Below are 17,790 nucleotides of genomic sequence, written 5' to 3'. Positions count from 1 at the left end.
AGTCTCAACCACTGGACCACCAGGGAAGTCCAGGTGGTTTTAAAATGCATTTAAGATTTAGTAAGTAAGTATATTTATATATCAGGAAATATATGGGAGACTGTCCTGGTTTCTGCCTCATTCCACACCTAGAGGTGGTCTCTGAGCTGCTCACCTGCCCCCAGACCCAACCTTGACCTTGTTGAATTTGCTGCCTCACAGAGGCTTTCCTTGACTGTTTGCTCTAACCAGCCCCGCCCATCACCTCTATCGCACCACCATCCACTGTGTGAGAAGATTGGTCCATTTGTGTATTTTGGACGGCGCCACCCAACATGAACCCCTGGAGAGCAGGCACTTTGCTCAGCCCATCACCGCGCATCCCCCACCCCTGGACCAGTGCCGGGCGCGTGCCAAGCACCAGATGTTGCTAAGCTTGTTGGATTTTCCCTCTTCTAGCGCTGGCATCTTCTGACCCATTGCTCTCAGCCAGAAACCTGTGAAGCCTGGGCCCCCTTGTTGGAAGCATTCTAAGTCAGTGGCTGATGAGTCTGAGGTTCCCCCGTCTAAAGGGTCACTACAAGAAAGAGGTACTGACCATAGCTCTCCATCCGTATGGCGGGTGGACCCAGAGGGCCTGGGGCACCAGAGGCTGTCTGCCTTTCTACCGGAGGGCTGGCCCCTCCTCCTAGATGGCCTCGAGGCCAGAAGACTTGGAGAACGGTGCCCCTTCCCATGTCCACGCCCCATGTCCCCACACAGACAGCAGCAGTCCCATTTGGCCCTAGGCCCTCTCCCAGGCTTGGGCTGAGCCGGGTCCCCTCAGGGGTGCTCTCGAGGGACCAGGCCTCAGCTTCCTGGGTCAGAAAGTTCTCAGGATGGGACAGGTCAAAGCCAGCTCCAGGCTTCTCCTGGAATTTCCCGTTTCTTGGAAGGAGGGTGAGGTCATGTTCCTTTTCACTTTAATGGGGTAATGGGGCCCAGCCTGGGGTGCTGTCTGGATTTCTGTTCAGAGGTCTGGTCACCAGGAGAGCTGGACACCCTTTTTGCAGGTGTCCCCGGACCAGCCATCCCACCCAGTTGATTCTCTCCCTCGGTGCCTCAGCTTTGCTGCAAGGCTTCTCCTCTCCCTGCTGCCAGGAGACATGACTCTGGGGCAGGCCCCTGCCGTGGAGCCTGATCTGCGCCTTGCACGTGGTGTGAGTGCCGGCCAAGCACCCTGCGCCTCTCTCCAGCCCAGATTTCAGTCTTCTCTCCTGCATCACAGTCACCCACGCCTCTGTAGGATCTTGGCATCCCTTCCAGCTCCAGCAGGGGACCCGGCACACCTCGGGCTCCATAAATGTTTGCTCCACTCCACTCTGTGGCTCTGTGACTTTTCCCAACAATGTTCCGCCAATCTGTTGGCCGTCGTGGTGCTTCGTCGTGTGTGTGTGTGTGTGTGTGTGTGTGTGTGTGTGTGTGTGTGTGTGTGTGTGTGTGTGTGTGTGTGTGTGTGTGTGTGTGTGTGTGTGTGTGTGTGTGTGTGTGTGTGTGTGTGTGTGTGTGTGTGTGTGTGTGTGTGTGTGTGTGTGTGTGTGTGTGTGTGTGTGTGTTGTCACTCTCTGGCCTGCCCGCCCATCAGATGGCACCTAGCCCCATTTGTTTAGGAAGGGGTTCCCTAACCGTGTCACAGGGTAGCATGGAAGGGGTGACACCCCTGTGGCCAGAGGAGGCGTAGCTGCTGCCCTGGGCCCTTGCGATGCCGCCAAGATGTGATCTGAGGTGCAGCCCCCTCTTGGAGAATGAAAGAAACAGAACCGACACAGTTTGCTCAAGTGACATATTTCTATATAATCTCTAAAACTCTATGAATTGAACAGATAAAATACCTCTGGACTATTTTGTTACAAAATATTTGCCATTTGGATTAGTTGCTGGGTGCAGCCGCCCTGCCTTTCTTTCCCTAGAGAGGCTGCTCTCTGACGGGGGGCGGGAAGGGTGTGTGCAGGGGGAGGGGTGCGGCAAGGATGTATGTACAGCAGGACACGGGGACAGACGGACCGACGGTTATCGGGGAAACCTATTGGCAAAGAGAGACGTCTGGCAGGCGGTTGGGGGGACAGGTGGGGCGGGGGCCAGGGGCCTGGGGCTGATCGCGTAGGTGCCTTTGCACGTAGGCAGCCAGGCTTCCAGGACATGCTCCAGCTCTGGAGTGGGCTGGCCCCAACGCGGGTGGGAGAGCTAGTTTCACCTCCTGCTCCTGATTCTGGAGTTGGGGCTAAATGGATAAAACCGGGAGGGGGCCCGGTCCCCAAAGTAAGGCCTCGAGTGTCGATATCGCGGGGCTACCTTGGGGTCCTTGCGCGTGTGCCCAGGAGGCTGTGTCTGGGAGCCCAGTCAGCACCCCACGGTTCCCCTGGCCTGGGGGTGAGCGGGCGGCCCGAGAGCATTTCCAGCTGGGCCCTCCGGGAGGATGGAGGCCCTGACGTGGCCGCAGCCACGGGGAGGACACGAGGCTTGTCACAGCTGTCTGGGGGCTCAGCTCTGGGGACAGGCACGCAGACGGGTCCCAACGTCAGCCTGCTGGCTGGTCAGGGGAGGGGAGTCACCGAGGCCGGGAACCCTTGCTTCCCCGACTGTGAGTCGGCCCCGCCGCACCCTGCCCCAGGCCTTCGGGCATTCAAGCCCCTCGCCGCTCAGAATTCGCTGCACACGCTGCTGACCACAGGCTGGCGTGCTTCCTTGGCCAGGACGCCCAGTGCCGCCGGTGGGGCCCAAGGCAGCCACCGCAGCAACCGGGGCCGGCGGGGAGCCCCTACCCAGGGGAGGGCACAGAGATACCGGAGCATCTGGGTCCCCAGAGAGATGCTCCACGGACGTGCCAGCCCTGAGGCGCCTGCAGATCCCAATCTGGAAAGTCTGGGCGTCAGCAGAGTGGGAGGGGGGCACCGGGTGAGCAGGTGACAAGGGGCCCGGGAGCTGGGACTGTACCCCCATGGCTCCCACCCCATAAACATATCCAGCCACTCGTAACTCCTCTTCTTCTGAACCCACACCCCTGCCGCCCAGGCCTCGGGCACCGGGTGTGTGAACCGTGCGCCCCATCAGTCAGCCGCTCTGCCCTGAAAGGCTGTGATTGGAGCGACCGTGTGACAGAAAAGACACAGGAGAGGGGCTGGGACAACAAGGACGGGGGCGGGGCGGGGGGGGAGGAGACAGCAAGCGGTCACACGTTATGGACACCCGGCTGACGGAGACAGGGCCAGAATACACTCGCTAGGGGACAGCATAGTGATGCCTGGCGATCACACACAGACACACGCAACTAGGTCACCTAGGATCTCTGAGAGCAGGGGAGTCCGGCCTCCTAGTGGCCCGGGGGCCCGCAGCTGGGCTGTGGGGTAGGGGTTGGGGAGAAGCAAATGCACTCTAGATCAGTATTCACCTCCACCTCTCGGGATGTCTTGGACCTGGGCTCCGAGAGGGAGGGGACCTTAACGAAGGACAGCAGTGAGCTGTCGGCTCAGGACCAGAGGAGGGTCTGGCCTGGCTCGGGACCGACAGTCCCTGGAAGGGTACCCACCCCAGGATCTTCGAGGCGGGGCTGCCTGAGCCCTGTGGGGCTGCACAGAAGTTGGCTCTGATCCTGCTGGGCTCTGGGTTGGGCCGCGAGCCCTCTTGGCTCTCCTTGGCGATTTTGAAGGTGTAGGGACTCTTCCCCGCTGCTGCAGGCGGGCCTGCTGCCTTCTGGGGTGTGGCGGGGGCGGGGCTTAAAGGGCTAGTTTGGGACGGCAGCAGGGGACATGCCAGGCCTCTGGAGCACCTGCCGCTCTCGCCCACTTCTGCGTCCACGTCCCTCGCGGAGGCCACGGAAGTCATTCAGGAGGGTGCCTGGCCCTGGGCCGGAATCCTGCCTCTGCTGGCTGCCTTCACCCCTGGGCCCACCCCTGCCCCTCCCCGTTTCTGCTCCGATACCTGGATCTCCTATGTATGTGTTTATGCCCTGGGCGCACTGGCTGGGCATGACTTGGGGCTAGAGAACAAGAAACTCTTTAAAAGGTGCATTTTGCAGATACGTGACTTGATCCCCTGGCTCTGTTGAACTGACCAAGAGAGAGCTGAGATGGGTGCCCCCTCCCATCCCCGCCTTTCCCAGGGCTCTCCTGAAGTCTCGGCAGCCCTGGGCAGGCAGCACCCCAGCCCCTGAGAAAGCAGGAGAGGCCCTGGGAGGAGGGGAGTCTGTGGCCAGGACAGCCAACATCCCTGGGCGCAGACTGCCGGGCTTGGCGGGGCGGGGGGCAGCAGAGAAAGCCCCCTCCTCGTGCCTCCCCCTGACCTGGCCGCTGCAGGGACCCAGGGCCGACTGTCCACCACCCAGCGTGGCACCCAGCGCTGGGGCGGTGAGCCAGACCACCTTCTAAGGCTTGGGTGCTGGCCACCCAGCCCTCACGCCTGGCCGACTTGGCCTGGAAGCCGGAGAGGCCCCCAGTCCCTGTTCCAAGTGGCCAGAGTAATGGTGGGGGGGGAGGAGGCCTGGCTGTGCCTGGCTGTGTTGGGCCCCAGGAGAGTGAGGGGGTGTCTGCAGATTTTGGGGGAGGGTCGCTCAACTGAGCAAGGGAAGCTTGGGCCAAGCAAACCAGGTGCCAGGGACTGGGATTCTCTCTCTGAAACGACAGTGGTGAGTGGCCAGGAAGGCAGCGCGCCAGGCGTGGGGAGCAGCGGGTGAAGGGGTAGCGGGGGCCCTGACGCAGCCCCCCGGGACAGCAGCGTAGGGGGGTTGCCGAGTCTACACCAGGCGCCGGTGCAGCAGGGAGCCAGGCGGGCAGAACTGGTGCGGGTGGTTGTAGGGGGGCGGGGCGGGGGGCAGGGGCGGCTGGTGGGCCGCCTTGACGGGGGAGCCCGGGCTGCCCAGGGCCGTGGAGGAGGACGCGGTGTAGCAGGATAGGGCCTGGCTCAGCAGGGGCTCCATGCGGGCCAAGCAGGGCTGGTCCAGGACGATGACCTTGACAATCTGCTGGCACTGCACCAGGGTCCCGGGGGCTGTGGGCGGCGGTGGTGGCAGCAGAGGGGCCCGCTCCCTCGAGGGGCTAGGCTGCAGGTCTGGCACTGGCGCTCCCCTCGCGGCCCCCAGCCCGGAGTAGTGCTGGGACGTTTGAAGCCTGTTGTGAATTGACACCTAGTTTAGAAACAGCCAGAGAAGCGTGAAATGTTACAAGACTAAGTCCCAGCTGCTAGGACTGGCCACCCTGGGCCTCCCTTCCCCCCTTCCCCGGCCCCTGTGCCCACCAGGGGCTCGCAGCCCTCACCTCGGCCCGCTGCCCATCTCTCCGCCACCCAGAGGGCACCCAGCTGGCAGGCAGAGGCGCTGAGCCTGGGTGGAGTCCAGAGATGCTGTGCTCTACCCGGCCTGAGCGGCCTGGCTCCTTCTGTGGGATGGGCGGCTGGACCGATGGACTCAGGTCCTGCTGGGTGGCCCTGGGCCCCAGGTGGGCGCCCACCCGCCTTCCCACCAACCTCGAGCTGGGAAAGCAGGGGTATCTGCCTGCGCCCTGCCTCCCAGGGGTGTGTGGCGGACATGGGGACAGGGTCCGGAGTCAGGTGGCTTGGAGCTCTGCAAGCCCCTAACCCTCCCACCAGCTTTTTAAGGGAGGCCTTCTCATCACTGTGAATCACAAAGGTGTCCAGACCCTGGAATGCCAGGGACCCCGAGGGGTGGTGTGGACCTGCCCCATCCTCCCAGACTCCCCAGGGCTGTGCCCACACATTCGAGAGCGGCCAGGGCCAGAGCCAGGTCCCCAGCTGCCCTTCTGGCCCAACCTGGGCCCTGGAGAAATACGTCCCGCTGCAGGAGGGGGAACCCAGAAAGGGCTCTAATCTTTCCCCCTTGGGCGGGGCATGAGGGGGTGGCCCATGGAAGGCACTGGGAACTAGCCTGGCCTCCTCTTGCTAGCAGGGGAGGTGGAAGAAATAGGAGGATTCTGGAAGGAGAGGGGTTTAATTCCTCATCCCTCCAGCTCACCAGCCTGTAGGTACGACACACGATCCCCTTCCGACACCTGGACCCTTCAGGGAGTGGCTGAGACCCTTCTCTCTGAGGATGCCCTTGGGTACCATGACCCAGGCCCGCTGCTCAGTGCACGGGGGGCGGAAACCGAGGCTGCAGGGGAGGGGATCCTATGGCCAGGTCTAGACCAGGAGGGCCCTGCCCTAAACCATCTCAGAGCCCTAAGCCTGACCCTATTTACTGGCAAAAGGTGCAGTTTCAGGGACGCCCCCTCCTGGGTCCAGGCACTGCCCTGGTGGGCTGCTCGGCTCTCCAGCCCCGTTCCTCTGCCCTTGGGTTTTCACAGGCCCCCACCGCCAAGCTCCGCAGGCTGCAGGCTCTACTCTCCATTCTCAGCCTCCAGCCTCAGCAGTGTGTTCTAAGCCTGAGCTTCCCCCACCTCCCAGTCAATCAAAGGAGCCCCGGAGCCCCTCAGTGCCCTGCCAAGCCCTGGGCTGGGCCAAGAGCAGGGCTGCGTCCACCTCCCTCTCGGGGAGCCCTCTGTGGTCCTCACTGGGACAGAAGGCCTCTGTCCACTGCTGCTGGGGATGGGTGGGTGCGGCTCCATTCCCCACCTGCTTGTCTTCTGAGCTATTCCCTGGGAGAAAGTGGCCTGAGACAGCGGGGCAGGCCTTCTGCTCTCCGCCCCCAGACCTTACAGCTGCCCTTCCCCAGGCAAACGCCTGGCCGCCCCAGTCCAGACCCTCCGAGCCCCACTGTGGCCGCAGCCCTGGCCTCACCCTGCACCTCCTCTTCGCCTCCCCTTCCCCCCTCCCCCTCCACTGTCTGCACCTCCCTCCGGTCAGTAAGTGAAAAGCAGGAAGTGACAGCAGAACATTCCCTCATTCTGACCCCCTTCCCACCTCCCTGCTGATGAAAGAAAGAAGAGAGAGAGGGAGAGAGAGGGAGAGAAGATGGAACATGGGTGGCAGGCCTGACAGCTCGGACAGGCTGGAGAAGGGCCTGCCGGCGGGCGGCCAGGCAAAGACAGAGCGGGTGGAGGACGCGGGAGCGCAGGGTCCAGCCGAGGCCGGCGGTGAGGCCGCCTCTGTGCAGGGGAGCAGAGGCTGTCAGAGCCCCGGGACTAGCCGGGGTGGCAGCCTTGCAGATAGCCACGTGGCCCTCTGGGCCGGGGAGGAGGGGACAATGGTCCCCAGATCGCGGCCCTCCCTGGGCAGGCGGTGCTAAGCCACAGGCCGGGCTGGTAGAACAAACCGAAGGGAAGGGCTGGTGACCTCGTGTGTTTATCTGCAAGGCTGGAGAACGGGCAGCTGCAGCATGATGGGCAGAGGAGGGGCAGGGGATGGAATACCCACCCTGGGGGCTTGTCAGCTGCTGGGGCAGGAAGCTCCTCCGTGCGAAGGTGCCTCCTCCAGACACAGGTGTGGGGCGGGGGGGAGAAGCTGCGGTTTTCTGGGGTGTCCTGGGGCTTCCCCAAGCTTAGGCTGGGGGCAGGGCTCCTCCCTCAGAGCCCGAAGTTGGGGCTCCTCCAGCTTGGAGTGAGGGTCTGTGTGAGCAGTGAGGGTCCCTGGAGGCCTGGCAGAAAGGAGTGAGGGGCTCACCAGGGTCCGAGGGGAGCCAGTGGGGAGGGCTGGGGCCCAGCAGGCCTGCGGGGCAACTGCATGCCCCGTCCCAGGTGGCCGCCGGGGGCCTGGCGGGCACCAGCTGCTGCTGCTACTTCTCCAGTCCCCTCCCTCCAACGTGGACAGTCTTCAGATGCAGCAGCCGCCCGCCCCGCTCCAGGAGAAGCCCTAAGACAACCCCACCCCCACCTCGCCTCACCTCCTCCTGCACATCCCACCCCGTGGCCAGCTTTCCAGATGGACCAGCTGTCCTGGGAGGAAACTGTACCCTCCCAGCCGCCTCCACTTTCCCCAGAGGCATCCAGGAGGGCAGGGTCTGCCCCGCCGTGCTCACTCGGGCAACAGACCTAAGGGGTGATTCTCGAAGGGGCCAAGCTCCCTGCTATAGAGGCTGGCAAGATGTGGAGGAGGGAACCTTGGTCTCCGATACGGGAGCATCAGGACCACGGCAGTGTGTGGGGCGGCAGATTCGGGGGACTGCGGGAGGGATGCGATGGGGGCATTGGGGACTTTATCTGCACGCATTAGTGTGGGAGCTCGGCCTGGGGGGCTCGGCGGGGAGGGCGGGCTGGGGAATGGGAGGGGGCACTGTGGCTTGATTAGGTGCTGGAAGAGTGGTATTACCCATGCTAGCAGTAACTTTTAATTGTATCTCTTGAAATTGGTAAAATGGTGAGTCGGGCTGGGGAGGCATTGATTAAAACCTGAGAAGAGAAACAACAGAGACAGTGAGAGGAGGGCAGGGGGCACAGACTCACTCACCTGGGCAACCAGGCCTCCACTCACCTCCGCCGTGCTCTCCGCCGCCTTCTCTGCCGGTGCCGCTTCCCTTTTGGCTTTGAATGCAAAGAGCACAGGGCTCACTCTCCACCTGGCCCCGTCCCCGCACAAAGCCCTGTCTCCGCCGCCCCGCAGCCCCCAACCAAGCCTCCCTGCAATTCAGTGCGGCGGCCGGAGGCTCCAGGACCCCCACCACTCTGGGGGCAGTGGACTGGGTGTCTTGCCCAGCTCTGCCACATACTAGCTGTGTGACCTTGGGCAAGATGCTACACCTCTCTGGGCCCTCATGGACTAGAAGGTCTCTGACGTTTTTCCCTGCTGGGTATTGTGGAGTCTCCTTTACCCATAGTCAGAGCGCCCCATACGGACTGTGCAGGTTGGTTGTGAGGAGGCCTTGGTTCTCGGTTCCCAGAGCAAAAGGGGGCTCCTCTGTGTCTGTGGCACAGGCTCCGAGAGGGAGGGGCCGCGTTCCTTTCCTGTTCCTGCTCCTTAGCTGAGCGGTGAGGGTTCACGTGCACGAGCCGCAGGGCAGGGCCTGGCACGAAGAGCTGCTAATGGCTCTGACGGCTACCAGGGCCTCCTGATGGGCCTGGCACAGCACCAGGGGCCCTGCAGACACCCGGGGACAGCGTGATGATTTCTTCTGGCTCAGTCACCCCTGACTCCCACCCCTACCCCCAGCAGGCACTCCAGAGCCCTCGGCCGGGGCCCCTCTGATTTCTCACACCCCTGGGGAGGGTGCTAGTTCCCTTGCTGTGCACATCCCTCTGCTTTCTGTAGCACAAGAGGAAGCTGGGGAGGGAACTGATGGACAAGGCCCCGGAGATACACATCAGGGCCTGGCCAGGGGCTGCAGCTTCCCAAAGAGGCAGGCTGGGCTGCAGAGAGTGGAGTGGGGCAGGGTGTCCGGGAATCAATCACAGCTGAGGTTTGACTCTATTACACAGCTGTGAAAACAAGCGTGTACTCTGACCTTGTAGAAATAAAGGGCCAGGACTTCCTTGGTGGCATAGCGGTTAAGAATCCGCCTGCCAATGCAGGGGACACGGGTTCGAGCCCTGGTCCAGGAAGATCCCACATGCCACGGAGCAACTAAGCCCGTGTGCCACAACTACTGAAGCCCACGCGCCTAGAGCCCGTGCTCCGCAACAAGAGAAGCCACCGCAATGAGAAGCCCGCGCACCGCAGCAAAGAGTAGCCCCCGCTTGCTGCAACTAGAGAAAGCCCGCATGCAGCAATGAAGACCCAACGCAGCCCAAAATAAATAAATAATATAAATTTATAAAGAAAGGAAGGAAGAAGGAAAGAAGGAAAGAAAGAAGGAAGGAAGGAGGAAAGGAAGAAAGAAAGAAAGGAAAGAAAGAAATGAAGGGCCAGCTGAAAACCAGGGCAGGTGGAGAATTACGAACACATGGTGGCAGGTCAGACCCATACACCGAGGAGACACCACAGCGAGGGTCTCCATGAGCTAAAAGAGCCCCGAGTCTTGCTTGGAAAACAAATCTCCTCTGCCAGCTGGCGTGACCAGTCCTGTGATGCTGATACAGCATCTCGGCGCCACGGCCGTAACGGGGGTTTGGAACCAGCATGGAGCCCACTGGAGTGTCTCAGCGCAAGCTGACGTCTTGCTGGGACCCTGGCTTTCCAGGGCTTAGCACGAGGCGCACAGCAGGCACTCAGTAAGTGTTCATTAAATGTAGGAATAAACGACTGAATTAATTAGTGAACAGCTCTGGATGGTTCGCTGGGGTTTGCTGGGATGGGATTTAATTCTCATGCCACCTCTCCTAATTCTTTTCTGTTTGGGGCAGATGGAGCAGGGGTGGGGCGGTGAGGGGTGGAGACAACTCTTCCTGTCTCCCTGCAGGTTGGGGGGAGGGGGGAAGGTAGGAGGGGGCAGTGGGAGCGGGTCTAGAGAACGTGGCCAAAGGTGATACAAAATCTGAAGCTGGCTTGACTTCTCTGGAGTGAAAATTCAACTTGAAGAAATTGGGTTTGAGGGTTCATCTGGGTTTCGGGGTGCTGACTCGGGCCTGGGATTAGAGAGTGATGTTGGCTCATTAGGGGAAGGTCTTGATGGGGCAGATCAAGATTTCCAGACCCTTCTGGCCACCTGCCTTCTCACCTGCTCCCAGCCACAGACACGGCACTTTTTCCTCACGTGGCTTCCCTTTCCCACAGCCCTAACCCCCGGTGTGCGGAGGGAACAGGTGGGCACTGGGGCCCTGAGCCTGATGCCTCCGGGGGAACAGTGACCTTTCTAAGTGGACACGTTTCTCTCTCACCTTCCTCCTCAGTCTCACTGCTAAAGACCCAGCAGATGAGGCCACGGAAACGAGCCTTTCCCTCACCCGAATCCCCAGGACCCCAAGGCCAGGGTCGCTGAGTGGCCTGCACGTGGACCAGGGCCGCAGGTCTGGAGCTCACCTGTGGGCGATCCCTGCTTCGACCGTGGCTCCCCCTGGGCTCCCCCGGCCTTGAACGAGAGGGTCTTCGTTCCTTGCTGCTTCTCCAGCTCCCCTGGGGAACCGAGAGGCTCGTGAATGGACAGAAACCCTGACCTCCAGCACACAGGGGGGAGGAGACGTGAGACAAGGGCAGGAGGGGGACCGACCTCCAGCACACAGAGGGGGGAGGAGACGTGAGACAAGGGCAGGAGGAGGACGAGGGGCTCCCAAACACGCGGCACCCACGCCACGTCAGCCTCAATGAAACCCCGACCTCCAGCACACAGGGGAGAGGAGACGTGAGACAAGGGCAGGAGGAGGACGAGGGGCTCCCAAACACGCGGCAGCCACGCCACGTCAGCCTCAGTGCCAGGGCTGGCAGCGCCTGTTCTGGCAGCCAGAGAGGAGGTGCAAGAGGTTGATAAGAGGGAGGCGACAGCCTGGGGCTGCATCCTGGCTCTGATGCTGCCTGGCTGTGTGGCTTCAGGCAGGTTACTTATCCTCTCTGTGCCTCCTTTAAGAGGACTGCAGTGTCCACTTCAGAGTGTCATTAAGAGCATCACAGGAGGGGACTTCCCTGGTGGCACAGTGGTTGAGAATCCGCTTGCTGATGCAGGGGACACGGGTTCGAGCCCTGGTCTGGGAAGATCCCACATGCCACGGAGCAACTGAGCCCATGCGCCACAACTACTGAGCCCGTATGCTGCAACTACTGAAGCCTGCGTGCTGAGAGCCTGTGCTCTGCAATGAGAAGCTCGTGCACTGCAACGAAGAGTAGCCCCCGCTCGCCGCAACTAGAGAAAGCCCATGCGCAGCAATGAAGACACAACGCAGACAAAAATAAAAGATAAATAAATAAATGTATTAAAAAAAAAAGAGGATCACAGGAGGAAAGACATTAAGGCACTTAGAACAAGGCCTGGATGCTGCAGGGCTCAGTAAATATCAGCTCCTGTGACGACATCAAAGGCTCACGTGGTGTAGCAGCCTCAGCACCGCTGGTGCCGTCCAGCCAGCTGGCTGAGCTCCCCCGAGGAGGAGGCCCCAGTCGCCCAGGGGCCCCGGCAGAGGTCTGTCTGGCTACTCGGCTTTAACTCCTCTCTCTAGACCGTAAACCTGTTCCTTCTGTCTTTTCTCGGTGGTGCTGGAGAACGGCCAGTTACCCTCCTCGGAGATTTGACAGCCGTTATTAAATCTCTCCTCCGTTCCTCTTTTCCAGGAGACATCACTCAAGTTCCTTGTATTAAAGCTACTCTCGTGGGTCCCATTTTCTGCCTGTCTAGTCGTCTGTAATCTGGGGGCACCGGCCTGCAAACCCCAAACCAGAACCATTTGTGCCGATTGCCCGAGTCACACCATCAAGCAATACTCAATATTTTTACTGAAGTGAGAGTGGCTCTCTCTCCCCAGAGGGGCTGTCTTGGCTTTGGAGAAGTTAGCGCTGTAATTACAAGCAGGGCATCCGAGGAACCTGGGTGCCAGTCTTGTCCTGTCAATGACTGCGTGAATTTGGACAACTTCCTGAAGTTCTGTTAGACTCAGTTTCCTTATTTGCAACATGAAGATAATAATTCTCACCTCCTGGAAAGATGTAGCAACAGTTCATACAATAGGCTCAGCATTCAGCCCAGTGTGGGCACGTAGTAGGTGCTCGAGAAGCGGGAGCTGTGGCTACTTTTTCCTGTTTTCTACTTCCTTTTTCCCTGCCTCTCTGAGCAGCCCTTCCTCTTTCCTCAGCTTTCTTCCCTTTCTCTCCAGACATGAGCCTGGTCCCTGCTCTCCTGCCCTCAGCACACGGATCTTGGTGACATCTCCTCCTTAGTACTTGGAGGGGCAGGACGTGCTGCTCCCAGGCTGATGGGGAAAGGAACTTCTGGCAGCCATGCTGGTGCCCACCCATGGGCTCTGTGCTCCGCGGCTGTGCGGACCCATCTAGGACGTACTGACAAGAGGGTGTGTCTCTGAGAATGTTCTAGATCAACAGCAAAGGTGGCATTGAAAAGAGTCTGTCTGTTACACCCCTGAACTCACATCGCCAACGGAGAGCAGAAGGGGAATTTACACCCTCCCTGTACCAGGTGATACTGAGTTAGTTTCACAGTCTGGTCTGGTGAGGTGGTTTTTTTTAAATTTAATTTATTTATTTTTGGCTGCATTGGGTCTTCGTTGCTGCGCGCAGGCTTCCTCTAGTTGCGGCGAACGGGGGCTACTCTTCGTTGCAGTGCACGGGCTTCTCATTGCGGTGGCTTCTCTTGTTGCAGAGCACGGGCTCTAGGCGTGCGAGCTTCAGTAGTTGTGGCTCGCGGGCTCTAGAGCGCAGCCTCAGTAGTTGTGGCGCACGGGCTTAGTTGCTCCTCAGCATGTGGGATCCTTCCAGACCAGGGTTCGAACCCGTGTCCCCTGCATTGACAGGTGGATTCTCAACCACTGCGCCACCAGGGAAGTCCCTGGTGAGTTTTTGTTTTAACCTGATTTCGTTGTTTCCTTAGGAAATTATAACAGAAGCTGCCCTCTCATATTCAGGGTGGAAAGTACATGAACCTTAGAATCAGACGTCACTGCAACGGCCAGATCCTCCGCTTCTAACATGCACCTTAGACGCATCCCTTAACCGCTCTGAGTCCCATCCGTGAAGTGGGGGCCAACAGCTGCCTTGCAGCCTCCCCGTGAACACCTCAACAAACCACCTGGCACACAGTAGGTGCGCCAAAGATGCTGATGAAATAGCACCGCCCTGGCGCGTCGGCCCGTGCTCAGAAACTCCCACCGCCTTTCCTCCTGCCCAAGGGCTTTATACCAATTTAGAAATACTTTTCAACTAAGTGGCCATGTAAGGCAGACCTGGAGTCTGTCTTTATTTTCTGTTTTAGTTTCTGAATCCATTCTTACTTAATTTTCCTGTAAAGGCTCTTTGAAGCCGCTGCAATACTTCACCAGGAAAGCTTGCAGGTGGGCAGAGACCACAGGGCGTCACTGCTCTTTTCTTGAACCAAGAGGTGACCAGTAAACCACCGGGACAGATGAAGAGGCGCAGAGATTGTCTACAGTACCTGAACGGGAGAAATCGGGAACCGAGGCTCTCCTTGGAGGCCAGAAAGACAACTCCAAGATGAGGGACAGTCAGAAAGCCAGACTGGACTCTTCAAGGAGATGACGTTATGAAAAAATTAAGTGGGGGGCTATTCTAGGTTAGAAGAGATGAAAACCATGAAACAACCGGGTGTGACGTGTGAATCTGGACTGGGTCAGGGGAGGAGGCTGCCAGGGAGGTTGGGTGGGAAGAAGTGCTCCAGGCCCGGACCTCCTCGGTTTGCAAGCCCGCCTTTAGGGCCGGCTGGCTCGCTGGTCCTGGTCAAACCCAGCAGAGTTCTCCGTTCCGAGGGGCCCACACGCCGCCCCACGGCCTGGCTACATGTGCACACGCATGTGTACACGCTCAGGTACCTCGCCTTAGCTGTGAGGTGTCCATCAGCCATGATGGTGCCGTGGGGCTGAGGCAGGGAGGGCTCTGGAGGGCAGGAGGGGCCTGGCTCGCCCACACACCCTCCGCAGGGGTGCAGGGAGTGTCTGTCTGCAAGCAACCCTGCTCCCGCTGACCGGAGCCCAGCCGCACGGAGGCTCTGGGGTCACCGCGTCCTTACACTCTATCCGGATCTGCTCCAGCTCCGTCACCTCCGCAATGGACTCCTTCAGGTCCTCCACAAACTTCCGCATTTCGTCCAAACCCAGGGCGCAGAAGTGCAGCACCTGCTTCTTCTCGGAGCCCGAGAGCGGGGTCACCAGTGTGATGCCGTGAGAGTAATCTGGAAACCAGACCCCAGGCCCCACAGGCCGTGAGCAGCTGCAGGTGAGGAGGGGGCCTCTGGAGCGCCTGCCCCTCCCCCTCCCCTGCACCCCCCGCCCTCTGCCACATCCACGGGTGACCGAGACTTACACTCGTTCTCAAAGAGGTGGAACTGCATGCCCAGGAGGCCCACGGACTTGCAGAAGGTATACGTGGAGGAGCTCTTCTTCTTGGGGCAGAGTTTGAGAATCTGTCCAAGACAGGGGAACAGCCGTGCACTGACAGGTGTGCATGTGTATAAACGTGCCTTACACACCTGGATGAGTGAACACCCAGGGCTCTTGTGAACACAAGTAAACACCCAAAAAGAGACATGCACACACATGCCCACTTACGCACTTAGGATACATTCACACACATATACACACGTGTACACACACATACATATGTACAGACACAGTATCAAAATACAGTCTTCACTGCACGAAATGCTCCAGTGGCCATTCCCACAGCACTTAGAGGCCAGTCCACGCTTCGTGCCCTGGTTTGTAAGCCCCACCTAGTCTGGTCCCTGCCTTACTCTGGCTTTATGTTCAGTCCGTGCTGCCCTTTCTGTAGCTTGAACGGGGCAGGCTCAGTCCTACCACAGGGCCTTTGCACCTGCTATTTCCTTCCACAACTCGCCCTGCAGCTTCTTGCGTGGTTGGGTTACTCTCATTACTTAGATCTTAACTCAAATGCTGCCTCCTTAGAGATTCCTTCCCTGACCAGCCTTTACAACAAACAAAAACAAAAGAAGAGGAAAAAAAAAATCCACCTTAGCACCAGCTACTCCAACCTATCACCCGGCTTTGTTGTCTTCATGGCACCTTCCCCCGGTTTGATATCATCTTGTTTGTCTTCTTAATTATTTTCTACCTCGCTTGTCTCCTGAAACGCAAGCTGAGGTAGCAGTTGCTTGGTGTACAAATGTTTCTTCAGCACCTTCTGAGCTGGGCTCTGAGACACAGGAGAGGACGGGGGAGCCCGGCCTCAGGGTGCCTCCCTCCGGGGAGGAGGACCCTCAGGGTCCATAAATCAATCAATGGATCAATCCACCATCGCATAGTAAGCCAAAAAGCAACGTGGAGACACGGATACATAGGGTAACTGCAGAAACTGGTAGGTGTTTTGAAGAAGAAGTAGGGTCAGGACAAGGCGGTGGGTGGGCAGGCCACCTGTGAGGTGGGGGGAGAGCATCTGCACCGAATGAGGAGAGGCAGGGGGTCGTGCAAGGTCTGGGGAGCTTTTCAAGCAGACGATGGAGCCACAAGATTAAGGCCTGAGACGGACGGAGCCCCGAGTTGGCCTGGGGAGGCAGCTGGTGGGGCAGGGGGCGGGCGGCAAAAGAGAGGCGTGGAGGGAGGTGAGGTCTGGGAGCTGGCGATGCTCACTCCGCGGAGGTGGACCTCAGGCGGGGAGCGTTGGATTTGGGACAATTTTCGAGGTAGTGCCAGTATGACTTGTGGATGGAGAAGGTATGGGGTTTGAGGAAAAGAAGCCAGACCTTGTTCACTCTGCTTCCCAGCACTTAGAACACTGCCTGGGACATAGTTGGTACTCATTAAATATTTGTTGTATCGATACCTGTGTTCAAAGAGCAAAGGCCGAGCACCCCACAGACGTGTGCGCGCGCGTGCACACACACACACACACGCCCACACGCACACACACGCCCACACGCACACCAGCATCCCCCCTGGGCCCAGGGACAGTGTGGGCCCCCTCAGGCCTCCTGCACTTCCCAGGCTGTGGGACGGATGTGCAGCCCTGTACCCTCCAGCCCCAGGTTCCCCACAATGAGGGGGATGCAGAGGCTCTGGGACCTAATCCATTCGCACCAGGACCCGGGAACCATGAACCTCTCTGTGCCTCGGCTTCATAACTAACAAAGTAGGAGGGATCATATCTGCCTGGGCTGCCTCACACCCACATGGAAAATCAGCCACTGGGTATGCAGCATCGTGGCATCCTGGGGGGCAGGGTGCCCTCGGGGCCTCTGGGGGTCCCCACTCACCACCAGCAGGTCGTTGAAGAGGAACACCTCCCTCTGGTGTGCGGCCTGCTTCTGCAGCTTGTTCACATCCGTCACCTCGAAGAGCCGGCTGCAGCAGACCAGGCGGCGATGGGGCTCTGACAGCACCTGGGCCGGGGCACAGTGCTCACAGCCGGGGGAGCCGCCGAGGTCGCAGCCCTCCTGCCCCCAGCGCCCACTTTGCAGAAGAGCAGATGCAGGCCCAGGTTGGCCCTGACCTCCCTCTTTCCTCCCCCGGGCTCTCTCCCCTTCCTCCGCCTCCTTAGGGAGCAGGGCTGGGCCAGAGGGCTTCACAGTGCTGGACGCAGTGAGCAGATAAAAGGCAGGGAGGGAAAAGAAATCGAAAAGAGCCTTCGGGCTGTGCGCTTCGTCCCTCCGAGGCCTTCGGGCTGTGCCTCTCCTCTGCTGCACACCCAAGCACCAGTGTGCAAGAGGGAGGGGTCCCGGGGACACCGCGAATCTGCTCCTGTGTGTGAAACAGCCCCCTCAGGGGGCGTCCGCAAACCTGACAGAGGCTCTGACCTCAGCACAGCAGGCTCCAGCCAGAAAAGGCCAGCCCCGCACGACTGGGCGGAAGCGTCCAGCACAGAGCCTCAGACGAGGTCCCCAAACTGCTCCCTGAGCCAAGAATTTGGGGAGGTTAGGGTTAGGGCGATGGAGGCCAGGACCTTTATGTCTACAGTATACAGAGCCCCTGCTGACGTCTACAGAGGATGCTCCCTAAAAACCATTGCAAACTTTGGTAAACACTGCAAACTGCCCCACGGGCTACAACTCAGGGGCCACCCCAAGGACTTGAGAACCCACGTCTAGAGCCTGCTCTAGCCCATCTCCTGCCTCCTACTCAGTAGGACCATCCAGGATGTCCAGCACCCGTACCACCCCAAACCTCCCCATCTGGCCATCCAGATGCTTCGACCCTAGAGCACCCGGCAGCCTTTCTCAGTATTTCACTCTAATCTCTCCCGCCGCAGGAGCCGGTCGCAGGGAGCGATGAGGAAATCGGGCAGGTGGAAGGAAGAGGGTGCCCCGCAGAGCACACGGAGGCACTGGATACAGTAACTACAAGTGAGCGAAGAAGGGGAACACGTTTCTGAAAGATGCGGAGGGATGCCAGG

At 59.7% G+C, this 17,790-nt stretch overlaps 1 protein-coding gene across 5 annotated transcripts in view; it reads right to left on the bottom strand.

Moving 5' to 3' along the window:
* Nucleotides 1-4,984: 4,984 nt before the first annotated feature.
* Nucleotides 4,985-17,790, bottom strand: part of IQSEC3 (IQ motif and Sec7 domain ArfGEF 3) — a 36,251-nt gene continuing 23,445 nt past the window's right edge. The window contains exons 6-13 of one of the 5 annotated variants that reach the window (XR_012324570.1): nt 16,655-16,780; nt 14,749-14,848; nt 14,456-14,617; nt 10,795-10,887; nt 8,374-8,423; nt 8,212-8,291; nt 7,321-7,540; nt 5,005-5,137 (exon numbers count right to left, since the gene is read on the bottom strand). Coding sequence is in view for 2 of the 5 variants with exons in the window: in XM_073789172.1 (XP_073645273.1) it covers nt 8,230-8,423; nt 10,795-10,887; nt 14,456-14,617; nt 14,749-14,848; nt 16,655-16,780 (675 nt within the window). In the remaining 3 variants the exon portion in view is untranslated. Of the gene's footprint in view, nt 5,138-7,320; nt 7,541-7,794; nt 8,424-10,794; nt 10,888-14,455; nt 14,618-14,748; nt 14,849-16,654; nt 16,781-17,790 lie in introns of those variants that run through there. The other 4 variants (XR_012324569.1, XR_012324568.1, XM_033867218.2 and 1 more) reach the window with 4 other exon arrangements.

This window comes from Tursiops truncatus, chromosome 11 (genome assembly GCF_011762595.2).
Source record: "Tursiops truncatus isolate mTurTru1 chromosome 11, mTurTru1.mat.Y, whole genome shotgun sequence".
Taxonomy (NCBI): domain Eukaryota; kingdom Metazoa; phylum Chordata; class Mammalia; order Artiodactyla; family Delphinidae; genus Tursiops; species Tursiops truncatus.
Note: the sequence above shows the minus strand (reverse complement) of the source record. Positions and strands in the feature narration are given on the sequence as shown.